The following is a 12,096-nucleotide window of genomic DNA, read 5'->3' as shown; positions in this document are numbered from 1 at the left end:
TTAGTAGATAGTTAAGTCTTGTATTTTAAAAGCATGCAATAATTTGTATTTCATTCAAAAACATAATTCGTTTATCGAAACGTTTTTTGCTTAAAACGGTTTCACAATGCATTTTTCTAATTATTATTTTCATTTCAATAATAAGTTACCTAGCCAAATTATTACAAACAATATTTTCGCTCCAACTCCAAGGTATCGTATTACGAGTAGGTACGAGTTAATTGTGTCTTTATGAAGTATAGTAATAAAAAAAACAAAATAAATCTCGTGTAGAGCCATTTAAATCTCGATAATTATTTCTATTAATATTACCTATAGGTACAAACTTTTAAAACTGTCAATTAATGTCAATTGCGCGGCAAATTTGTATTTTTTTATTCTCTTTGAAAATTTCATCATCTGTTGTTTTACAGTATTTTTCTATGAAAATATGTGCAGTTTACAATAAAAACTACGTATATCGAAACAATACAGCTTTGTCTGAATATTAAAATATTATGTTCTCAGTTCAATTACATTATTACTATTTTCGTACATTTCGATATCAGTTGAAAATATTGTATCATATAAAATTTTTGGTATAACAAGGTAATGCGCTTTCGTGTTTTAACTACATAATTAGTTCAATATTAATTTAGCCGTAAAATACGTTATTTTGTTATTAATTTGAATAATATTATTGTAAGGAATCTAATTCAGTGTTAGATTTTCAAAATTAGATTAAGGATAATTTGTAATAATTGAAATAAATATTTTTGGATGTACATACTGGTATTTTTATTTTATTCCCCTGTGCTCATATTATGTCATGAAACCTTTCAGTAGATACATGGACGAAATCGCAGCCAGCGCCCAGCAGCAATTAGCTATAACATACCTATAGGTATTAGGTAAGGTAATAAATAATAGCTCTATAGTTAATACGCACCTTGATACTTACCGTAGAGTTGTTTGATGTTGAATCCGTAATAAATAAAATTAACACAATACATGTGTGATTTATATGTGATTTCACTAAGCCCAAATACATAGTCGTACGTACATCGACGATATATAGTTGTAGCATACTGATGGTTGTGTTGTCTCGTACGTTGTGAAGTAAATGTGTGTTGCGTGAAATAATATTGTGATGGTAATGTAGTTCATCGAAGGATGGTGGTGTTCTATCTGGCATGAGGTCCAGGATAGTAGATGTGTGTTCTGACCGGTCAGGAGGACCGGGGCAGTATGGTAACCCTGTAAGGTCAGTGTGGGCTGAGGCAGGATGGTAGTTATTTTGGTATCCCGAGATGAATTACCGTAGTAATGTAGTGTGAGAAATGGCGTACGGGGACACATGATTGTCAGTATGGCTGTATAGGAGATAACTTGAGTTTTAATATACTGTTGGATGAGTAATATTCAGTTCAGATAAGATTTCATTTTTTTTAACTGTTGAGCTATTGAATCCTATAAACACCAATAATCACTTTGAAAAGAAAGATGTTGTTTATACAATGTTCGGGTAACTTCACTTTGTCAATATATTGAGAATGCCTGAGGGCCAAGTACCACTTGAAGTTGATTAATGTTTGAAACTTGAGTTTGAGTTGAGTGATAGCGGTGAATCTTAGTTCGATTGGTCAGTGTGCCAGTAGTCATTTCGTAGCCGTAGTCCGTTGAAGTCGGTGTCTGCTATAAGGGGATTATGGCTGCTTATAGTAAACCGTGGATGCGCGGTATTACCGTAGTCCGTTGAAGCCGGCGTCTGCTATTAGGAGTACAGGGGGCCTAGACAAAAACCAAGCGTTTTCAATGCAAGCGTTTTCCGCTCACGCTAAGGACTTGACATTAGCGTGTTGAAATTGGTAGACATGTTACACATGGAACGCTGAACGCCCATTCCGCAGCGTTATCCGAAACACTCTATAATTAGTCTATGGAATAGTGTGTAGCAAGTGTCAACTGTCAATTGTCAAAGAGTCAGTATCTGTTACTGCCAAAGTTCAAACGCAAACTCGCGCGCTGAAATCAGTCAACTTATTACTAATTACTATATTACTTAATTGCTCTGTGATAACCATGGAATCCAGACTTCGTGCGAGTCCCGAACAATTTAGTTTACTATTAGAATTTATGGAAAGGTAGGTTTTTTCCGAAATCTGTCATTTATTTTACACTAGATTTCCGCCCGCGGCTTCGCCCGCGTTTTTAAAGGAAAACCCGCATAGTTCCCGTTCCCGTGGGATTTCCGGGATAAAACCTATCCTATGTGTTAATCCAAGTTACCCTCTATATGTGTGCTAAATTTCATTGTAATCGGTTCAGTAGTTTTTACGTGAAAGAGTAACAAACATCCATACATCCATACATCCATACATCCATACATCCATACATCCATACAAACTTTCGCCTTTATAATAGTATTAAGATTTTGTTATTCTTAAGAAACTCGTTTCAAACCTTAATAGTTACTTGTTTGATAAACATGGTGATGATGATTGTTCCTTTAACTCCTCGAGGAGCATAGGGCCTCAGTAAACTTTTTCCAGTCACGTCGATTTTGGGCTTTTGCTTTGACTTCTTGCCACGACAGGCCGGTTTTATTTAGTTCAGCAACCACGGATCTCCTCCACGATGCAGGGGGACGACCTTTTCTTCTACGACCATTCGGGGGCGTCCAGTCTAAAGCTGTTTTTGCTATATTTTGTTCCGGCCTCCTAAGGCAGTGTCCTATCCACCCCCACTTCCTGGAGCAGATTTGTTGGTCTATAGGTTGCTGATTGGTTATTTTCCAGAGTTCTTCATTGGAAATTGTATCAGGCCAAAAAATTCGTAATATACTTCTTAAGCATTTGTTCAGGCATACCTGGAGTCTGTTGGAGATAGCTTGTGTTACTTTCCAAGTCTCACAACCATATAGCAGTATCGACTTTACATTGCTCTCGAAGATTCGCAATTTAAGCTGACGGGATAAGCGACTTGATTTCCAAATCGGAGATAACTGTGCAAAAGCAGCTTTTGCTTTCTGTATTCTATTTTCAATATCAACCTCTGCACCACCGTTAGGGCTCAGAATACTTCCTAGATAGCAAAATGTAGGTACTTCTCGGATTGATTTTCCATTTAATGATATTTGCAGCTGTTCATTTGTCAATGCAGTTTTCATGACAACAGTTTTTTGGGTGTTGATTCTCAATCCGACTTTTGCTGCAGCAGATTGAAGTGCGCATGCATTTATATTAAGGTGTTCTATGCTATTTGATACCAAGCAAATATCATCTGCGTAGTCAAGATCTAGGAGTTGACTGCCGTTACCCCATGGAATGCCCGTTCGGTGCGCTGTAGCTTCGCACAGTACATCGTCAAGAAGAACAATGAACATAATTGGCGACAAAAGACATCCTTGTCTCACTCCAGAATTAAGCTTGATGGGATTGGAAAGCTGGCCATTATGAAGAACTCTGCAAGAGCTGTTGGTGTAGAAAGACCGAATGATATTTATGATTTTGGTAGGCAAACCTCTATTCTCAAGGGATTGCCAAAGTGCGGACCATCTTATTGTATCGAAGGCTTTTTCGAAGTCAACAAACATATAAAAGACATCAGATTGCCATTCTGTACATTGCTCAGCTATTATTCGTAGCGTACTGATATGGTCCACACATGACCTGCCCTTTCTGAATCCAGCTTGATTTTCTCTCAAAGTCGCTTCAAAGGCGAGTGAAAGGCGGTTTAAGATTATTTTAGTTAGCACCTTCGACACAATGGAGAGTAATGTTATCCCTCTCCAGTTATTACAATTGCTTCTATCTCCTTTTTTGGGAACTTTTATTAATATACCCTCCTTCCAATCATCGGGTGCTGTCTCCGTTTCCCATATTTGTTTAAGTAAGGGGAAGAGCATTTTTGCGGTGAAGGTGCTATCCACTCTTAACATCTCAGCAGTTATTCTGTCCTTGCCAGGAGCCTTACGGCACTTCAGTGAGTCTATAGCTTGCTTGATTTCTATGCAATTTGGGTGTTCTACGTTAAAATTAGAGAGCTTTGGGTGGTGAGAGTGCAAAGGAATTATGTCAGAACTCTCTGGATTGCCTGTTTCCAAGAGGTCGCGAAAATGGGTGAACCATCTCTTAAGCTGTTGTTCAGATGTTGTAAGAAGATCGCCATTTTCATTCTTAAGGGGTTTAGTATTGGACCGATGCCCCGATTGGTTGAGTAGAGTTTTTGTAGCTTTATAGATACCGGCCATATTCTTTGCAGCTGCAGCCTTTTGCGCTTGATCGGCTATTAGGTTCGTGTTATTTCGTCTGTCCCGTCGAACGCTGCGCTTCAAGCTTTTCCGTAGTAATGAATAGCGTAAATTTTGCTCTTCGTATGTGGGTGAGTTTTTTGATAGCTGTATCAGGGTTTCTTTTGTTTTACGCCTCTGTTCTATTAGCTCCCAAGTACTCTTTGACATCCAAGGCTTTGTGTCACGTCGGCGGAAGCCTAATACTGATTCCCCAACCACCTGAAAGACGCTCTTAATTGCCTCCCAGTTCCCGTTAACATCAAGATCATTAACATCCAGGCTATTGTATTTATTTTTCAGCTCTTGAGTGTATGCCTCAGAGGTTTCTGGTTGTTCCAATTTGGAGATATTATATAGAGCTGTAGTTTTTTCACTTATTGTCTTATGCGCCGCAAGTTTGAGTCGGAGTTCAGTATTAGAATGTTAGTAGCAAACTTTCGGCTAATATTCTCACTGTACACTAATCTTATGAATATTATTTTTAGCCACGGTGATCTTTCAAGGCCACAAGTTGGACTTCAAGGAAGGGTAAGGGGTGAAGGCTTGTGGCAAGAATTAGCCGAATTGTTAAATTCAGTGGGTGGAAATGGTGTTAGCAAAAATCCCGACAAATGGAAAAGGGTAATATGATAATTAATTATTAAGCAAAGTCTGCTGTTGCTTAGGTACCTCTGAACAGAGGCGGCGCAAGGCGTGGGTGGTGTGGGCGACCGTCCACGGCCTCGCGCCCCTTGGACGGCGCGTTTTTTTAGCATTTATGAGTATCAAAAAAAATCTTTTAATTAAATCCGTCTTTTTGCATCATCCCTTAGGGGGCCTCGCCTAGTTAGGTCTTGCGCCGCCACTGCCTCTGAAGACCATTTATTTTAATGTTAATATTTTATATTTCGTGCTACAGGTATGGTCTGACTGGAAGACCAAAACAAAAAAGAAAGCCTCCCTTATAAATCGGGATATTCGTGGCACTGGTGGTGGGCCTGGTAGGGGAAAGCCTTTGAGTAGACTTGAGGAGAGAGTGTTAAGGTTAATTGGGATTACCGCAATTACTGGAACAGAAGCCATAGAAGAAGCGGGATTCCAAGTGAGTGAACATTCATATTATTATATTAATGTTATATCTTGTTTTGATAATTCTATAAAAACTTGCATATTTCTGGTCAACAATTATATTTTTGTACTTAGGAACCATCTCAACCTCAAGGTCCTCAAGTCAATAGAGGGGAAACAGAAGAAAGAATTATCACCTCCATACCAGCACCAGAAGAAATGACTATGGAGGCATTACCTCCAGAAAATACCCATGTAACATCAACACCACGAGCTCATCCAGTCAGTCCTGTGCCAGGTCCTTCCAATAGTAGAACTATACAAGGAGGTAATTATTATAAAATTAGTATTGAAATAGGTAATTTGACAGAACAATTTTTTGTTTTAAAATTTTTGTAAATACCTATTCATTGATTTAACTAAAGAAAAAATCCAATAATTTTCAAAAGTAACTAAATAACGAACTCAATTTATTGATGCTGTCAAATAGCCTAGTGGTGGTAAATGCATAAAAGTGGTATTAGGATACCTACTACTAAATTATTGATTTATTTATTGAAACTAATTGAGTTATTGAAACTTAAAACTACCTACATTAAAACATAATACTTAACATTATTAAATAAATTAACTACCACCATATTTTGTTCGTTTTCTCTCCATGTTAGATTTTTTATTCATCCAATAAACTACACAATACAGAGTAATACAGCTTTTATCTATGTTCACAGGAAGATCGCCGGTATCTGCCGGCCCTTCTACACCTCGTCATCGCAGTCTCAGACAGCGAAGACGCCAAACACCATTTGACCGAGCCACCAGTGAGTTTGTGGCAATAGAGGAAAAAAGATTGCGTTTTGAAATGGATAGGGATGCGCGTCAATATGAGCTGGAAACTGAACGGCTCAAAATTGAAGCACAACGTATCCAAGTTGATAGAGAGCGAGTGCAAGTGGAAGCTGAGCGCGTACGGGTCGAAGAAGTCCGCACCCGCATAGAGGCAGACCTACGTGACTCCACGCAACATCTTAATTCAAGAATATCACAATTGATATTACTCCTCGAAGATCGTAATTTGAGACCAAATTAATTTATTTTTAACTGACTTCAAAAAAAAGGAGGTTATCAATTCGGCCGGTATCTTTTTTTTTTATATTATGTATGATGTGATTCTTTTTTGTTTGATGCGGGATGGTGTCGAATTGGTCCCATAAAAATTTTATACGCCTTAGCCCAGTAGTTTTTATTTTATAAGCATTTTTGTCTTGACTCGATGACTTAATTGGAATGTAGCAAGTAACTTTGATTCGCTTCCCGGTAACCAATTGAGCTGAAATTTTGTATATGTATGTAAATTGGATAGCGATGAAACATTATCATGACATAGAGCTGATTTGATGATGGAATCGGAAGGAGGCCATAGGAAATATATATAGCCATAGGATATAATATTGACTCAACTTTATCGAGTTTGGGCTGATTCGTATTGAAAAATACACTAAAAATTATTAAATAAAAATAACTGCGTTAAAAACAACCGACTTCAAACACGGAAAAGTAAAATATAAAAAAGATTTGATATTATTAATTACTACATATTATTTAGATGTGCTATTTACTAAAAAGGTTTGAAGTCGGTGCCAAGCACGAAACACTTAGTATTAAGCTGGTGCACCAACATCAAACATTTTTAGTAAATATCACATCTAAATAATATGTAGTAATTAAGAATATCAAATCTTTTTTATTTTTTACTTTTCCGTTTTTGAAGTCGGTTGTTTTTATATATTTTAATCTAATTTTAATTTAGGATATTTTGTATTTGAAGCTTTTTAATTATATTTTGTTATTATTTTTTAAGACTCCTTTTATACTACATATATTAATTTTATAAGTGCATATATTATTAATAAAACATATTATTTTAAAGAATATTTTTAATTTTTATCTTCAATGGAAATGAAATTATTACATTGCTTTCACAAATTACTCACTGTCATTACATATTTTAAAATTTACCACCGATTCGGAAAGCAGTATCTACGGAGAAGAACCGGCAAGAAACTCCATAGTTGCTCTTTTAAATCATGTCAGTGTACTAACACAATATACTGTTATACACTAATAATAATAAAAAAAAATGATACACAAGTAAGAAATACTTTAACTAGTACAAGTACTACATCAAATTAGAATATAAGTAACATAATTATTATGTTCTGGCTTTCATTCTCAATGGTCAGATAATTTTTACCAGGGGAATAAATGTTGCGGTTTGACAGCTTTTGTATAGATATCTGGCTATTGAAAAATCAGCCCTTATACTATGTATTCTAAGCCTAATGTAATTAAATATTGTATTTATTCATATTCACTTGTTGAATTCCTTAATGTATAAAATATGTTACAAAAGAATAAGATTAAAACTACATAAACAATTATAACTACTACTTATTAATATAAAATTAATTGAACAATAAAATATGCATAGAATTAGCCTTTTAGACGGTTATTTCTTATTTTCTTAAGCAAAATACTTCCAAAGAACAATCAAAATTTAAAATTAAATGTTAACAATTATTTCTACACAAAATGATATAATAAAGAGAAATAACTATTACAACTACTTAAAATTATACTCATGAATTAAAGTCTGGATAAAAGATTATTCAATACTGCCCTGCCTTGGAGTAGCTCACTTTGACTACTAGCAGCACCAACACTATCAGATGCATTCTCAGGTTGAGCATCATCTTCTTCTACTCCCATAATAGATGGAGAAGGTAAATTGGCCTCTAAAGCCATATTGTGTAACACACAACAGGCAAGTACAATTTTCCCAGCAACCACAGGATGATAGTGTAAGGTCCTGTGTCTTAATAAACATCTCCAACGTGACTTGAGCAATCCAAAACAGCGTTCTATACAATTCCTTGCTTGTACATGTCGCTGAGTATATGTGTCTTCAACAGAGCCAGGAATTGCATTTAATATAGGAGTCATCAGCCATGGCCGCTGAGGATATCCAGAATCACCTAAAAACACATAAATAAATATTTGTACTATGTAATGATTATTTGCGAATAAAATGCTTTCAACAAGTGTTATCTAAAAATATACCATAATATTATTTATTACCCTACCTAATAACCACACTTGTTCTCCATTTTGGTGCAATTCCCTCATAAATGTTTCCATTCTGCTAGATGCCCATATGAAAGAGTCGTGGGTAGCTCCGCCAAACTTTGGATTTACATTAAAAATTTTTAAATTACTGTCGCATACCTGTTGACAGGAAAAATATTATTTAACAATTATTATATTATATACCTATGTAATAATCTTATGAATGTTTCTGTAAGAGCTATATAAAGCTATTTACATAGTTGAGTCACAGACAAATGTAAACTTACCATTTGTACATTCAATGAATGATACCCTTTCCGATTAAAAAATAGGTGTTCATCATCTGATGGCTTGACTATTGCCACATGGGTACAGTCTATGCATCCAACTATACCCGGGAGTCTAAACCGCCTCTGAAACCTGTAGTTTTGGAAAATATAATACTTTATATTTTACTTTATAAGAGGACAGATTTTTTTACTAGTATTTTGAACCTAATGTACATACGAGGCTACATGAGGCATGTTCTAAGTGTACCTATTAGCCTTAAAGAAAGTATATTGTTTAGTGTAATGTACATCAGGAATATGCTACTACTTAAAAGTATTCTAGTATATCTTTAAACTTAAATACTTTTGTCCTATCATAACTTACTCAAGTCTTATTTGGGCTCGTTGTTGTTGCGACCTCGGAAACAGAATCCATTTATTTATAATGGCCGGATGGCTCAATGCTTCAACAACTTGACGAATACACCTACTAGTTGTTCTTTGTACCAAATGCTGCGTTAGTCCAACAATGCGTTGATATGATCCCGTAGCCAAAAAACTAAGAGTACACAAAACCTGAAACATGATTTCATTGAGAAATTACACTAAGTAACTTTATATTTTAAATAAGGTTAGAAGTAGGTATAAAACTTACCTTGACTTCTAAACTAATTTCCCGTGTACCTTTCAATAAGGTTAAACACGGAAGATCATCACAAAGACGACAAAAACTTTGTTTATCTATCCTAAAAAGATGAATAAACTCCAATTCCTCCATCTCCATAATTTGCACCATTTTACGTCGATTTATTCTTGTTTGACGTCTTTGCAATGCTGCTTCAATATTAGCAGCCCATGATAATCTTAAACTATGCATTTTCACTATTTAATTTGAATTAAAAACACAAAAATATCCGTTTACTCGTTAATAGCGTTAGCCACAGAGCAAGTAGGTAATGCGTTATGCGTTAGCGTCTGGGTCCGATCTCCCGCTAATTTATCGTGTTGCGGAAACGTCAAAATATCATTGGCGTTTGTCAAAAGTGGCACTTGTCTACCATTTTGATGAACATTTTTGTCGTTTGCGTGTCACGCTCACTTCGACGTTCCTTTCCGCAAGAGGAATATTGACTTTGTCTACCATTTAAGCAGCAATCACGTGACTTCTCGTTAGCAAATGTCAACTCCATACAATTAGATTTTTCCGTAGGCGTTAACGCTTACAGAAAATGGTTTTTGTCTAGGCCCCCAGATAGCTGCTTATAGTAAACCGTGGATGCGCGGTGCGCGGGTGACGCTGGCGGAGGTTGGGTCTTGTAGAGACCATTAGATATGGAATATGGAGTCCGTGGGACTCGGCATTCGGAGGAATGCGTGTGGAACAAACATGAGGTTTGTTGTGGGGCTTAGTGAAAAGCCAGAGTTTGCATTCGGAGGAATGCGTGTGTGTTGTTGGGCTTAGTGAAAAGCCATAGTTGGCATTCGGTGGAATGCGTGTGTGATGATGGGCTTAGTGAAAAGCCAGAGTTGGCATTCGGTGGAATGCGTGTGTGATGATGGGCTTAGTGAAAAGCCACAGGCCTCGGATAAGATTCATGCTCTAGTTTTTTTGTGATACTTTAATAATGATCTTCTGATGACAATAGCAGTGAAAGTGGTGTTTGGTCGCTTATGCGTTATTTTCTTTTAGTAGTAGTTCATAAATTTAATTGAAATGATCAGAATTCAATGTTTCATTATTTTAATCAAAATGGTTTATTTCAAAGGGTTGAAGTTGGAAATTATTTTAGGATATTCAAATTAAGAAAAAAACCTGTTTAGTGTTTTCATATGAACTTAAATTTTGTTTTATGAGATTCTTTGCTATAAGACGTTTCTTGTACAAATTTCATGATTCTGTGTTCACAAGAAATATCCTGAAGGTATCGATTCCATGTGTCCGCTGCGAATGTCGAAAACTGCTATCTTTTGATCGACTGTTATAACTTTTCAAAGCTTAACGGGACGATGGTATGCGATATGAATTTCAAAGGTCTTGATAGATAGACTGATAGACTTACGGACAACTAAGTGATCATAAGGATTTAGTTTTTCAGTTTTGTGGTTTAAAAGCCTAAAAATTAAATATCAGAGTTTAATTGTAAAAATTTGTCAGGATTGGCCGAAGAGCATGTACTGTGCGAGATGTTTTCTGTGTTACAGCACCCACAAACACGAGGACGTGTTCAGCGCAGGATGGCCGTGTCGGAGACGGTCAATAGCGCGGATGTAAAACGACTCTAAGCACGAGTTCCAGGGAGGTGGCAGCACAGTGAAGTTGGCGGCTTACTTCATGCTTGTACCGGGTCGAGCCCGTGAAGGCTCGCCCTCGGGACGGCACTTCACATTCGAACATCGAAGAGTTCGGATCTTCCACTACTAGGAACTGTTAACCATTTCTCTGCTAGTGTTTAATTTAAATGTGTAACGTAACGGTTATTAAAATTGATTGTATTTAAAGTGATTGTATTTAAAATGACTGTATTGTAAAACTGACATGATTAAAAGAGCAACTATGGAGTTTCTTGCCGGTTCTTCTCTGTAGATACTGCTTTCCGAATCGGTGGTAAATAAAGAAATGATTGAGTTTGAGGTGTTTCTTTGCTCGATTACCCAACGCAACGCCCACAGCTTGAAAATAGATTCACAATCTACACCTTGCTCCGACATCAGAATTGGGATCAAATCGAGCAAATGAGAAAACACGTGGCGATAACCTCGATACGATATACGATAACCTGATTAAAAGTCAAAGCGCCGCAACCACGTGGCACTTCGATCCAGTTTCAACGGGAAGAAGCATCCTACAGATCTACGAGCATACGTGTCACTGAGCAGCCGGAGACAAAGGGAGAGCTCGTTATGTGCGGGCAGGGTGGCAACTTCGCCTCGCGCTGCACGGATGACACTGCCGCTCGCATCACCGCGTCGGAAGCCGTATCATCGAGAGCAGCGCCGTGTCATCATGTCGTGCACCGTGCCATTGCGTCGAGCGTCCGGCTTCGAGCATCATGCGTCGATCGTCGAGCATCATGCGTCGAGCATCATGCGTCGAGCGTCGAGCGTCATGCGTGGCGCCATGTGGTGCTGCATCCATACTGTGCGCCGCGGCACCAAGCTGGGCTCCGCGACACCACGCCAGGCGTTGCGCATCCACGCCAGGCACCGCAATATCACGCCGGGCGTCGCGCTACCATCACTACCATCAACACGTCGAGCCTGAGATCACCGGAACCAGAGCGACGTGTCGACGTGTCGTGCAACTATCCTTCAATCTCATACAAAACCGGTCAGTAGATAACATTCCACTTTGAGTGTACAGTAAGATAAAGAAAGTAGGTT

At 37.5% G+C, this 12,096-nt stretch overlaps 1 protein-coding gene across 1 annotated transcript; it reads left to right on the top strand.

Moving 5' to 3' along the window:
* Nucleotides 1-1,770: 1,770 nt before the first annotated feature.
* LOC149895113 (uncharacterized) lies at nt 1,771-6,478 on the top strand. Its single transcript, XM_090119295.1, has 5 exons — nt 1,771-2,123; nt 4,759-4,894; nt 5,172-5,354; nt 5,456-5,648; nt 6,052-6,478. The coding sequence occupies exons 1-5, from the start codon at nt 2,062-2,064 to the stop codon at nt 6,408-6,410; spliced, it is 933 nt and encodes a 310-aa protein (XP_089975421.1). The 5' UTR covers nt 1,771-2,061; the 3' UTR covers nt 6,411-6,478.
* Nucleotides 6,479-12,096: the final 5,618 nt, after the last annotated feature.

The sequence above is a fragment of the Colias eurytheme genome, chromosome 32 (genome assembly GCF_061535395.1).
Source record: "Colias eurytheme isolate Ceu_HAF_F1 chromosome 32, ilColEury1 Martin Lab GWU primary, whole genome shotgun sequence".
Taxonomy (NCBI): Eukaryota; Metazoa; Arthropoda; class Insecta; order Lepidoptera; family Pieridae; genus Colias; species Colias eurytheme.
Note: the sequence above shows the minus strand (reverse complement) of the source record. Positions and strands in the feature narration are given on the sequence as shown.

Bases quoted from the DNA above. Each gene is read 5' to 3' on its own strand.
- LOC149895113 (XM_090119295.1), top strand. From the start codon at position 2,062: ATGGAATCCAGACTTCGTGCGAGTCCCGAACAATTTAGTTTACTATTA. The intron at 2,124-4,758 runs GTAGGTTTTTTC...TATTATTTTTAG, and splicing joins CTATTAGAATTTATGGAAAG to CCACGGTGATCTTTCAAGGC. The intron at 5,649-6,051 runs GTAATTATTATA...CTATGTTCACAG, and splicing joins TAGTAGAACTATACAAGGAG to GAAGATCGCCGGTATCTGCC.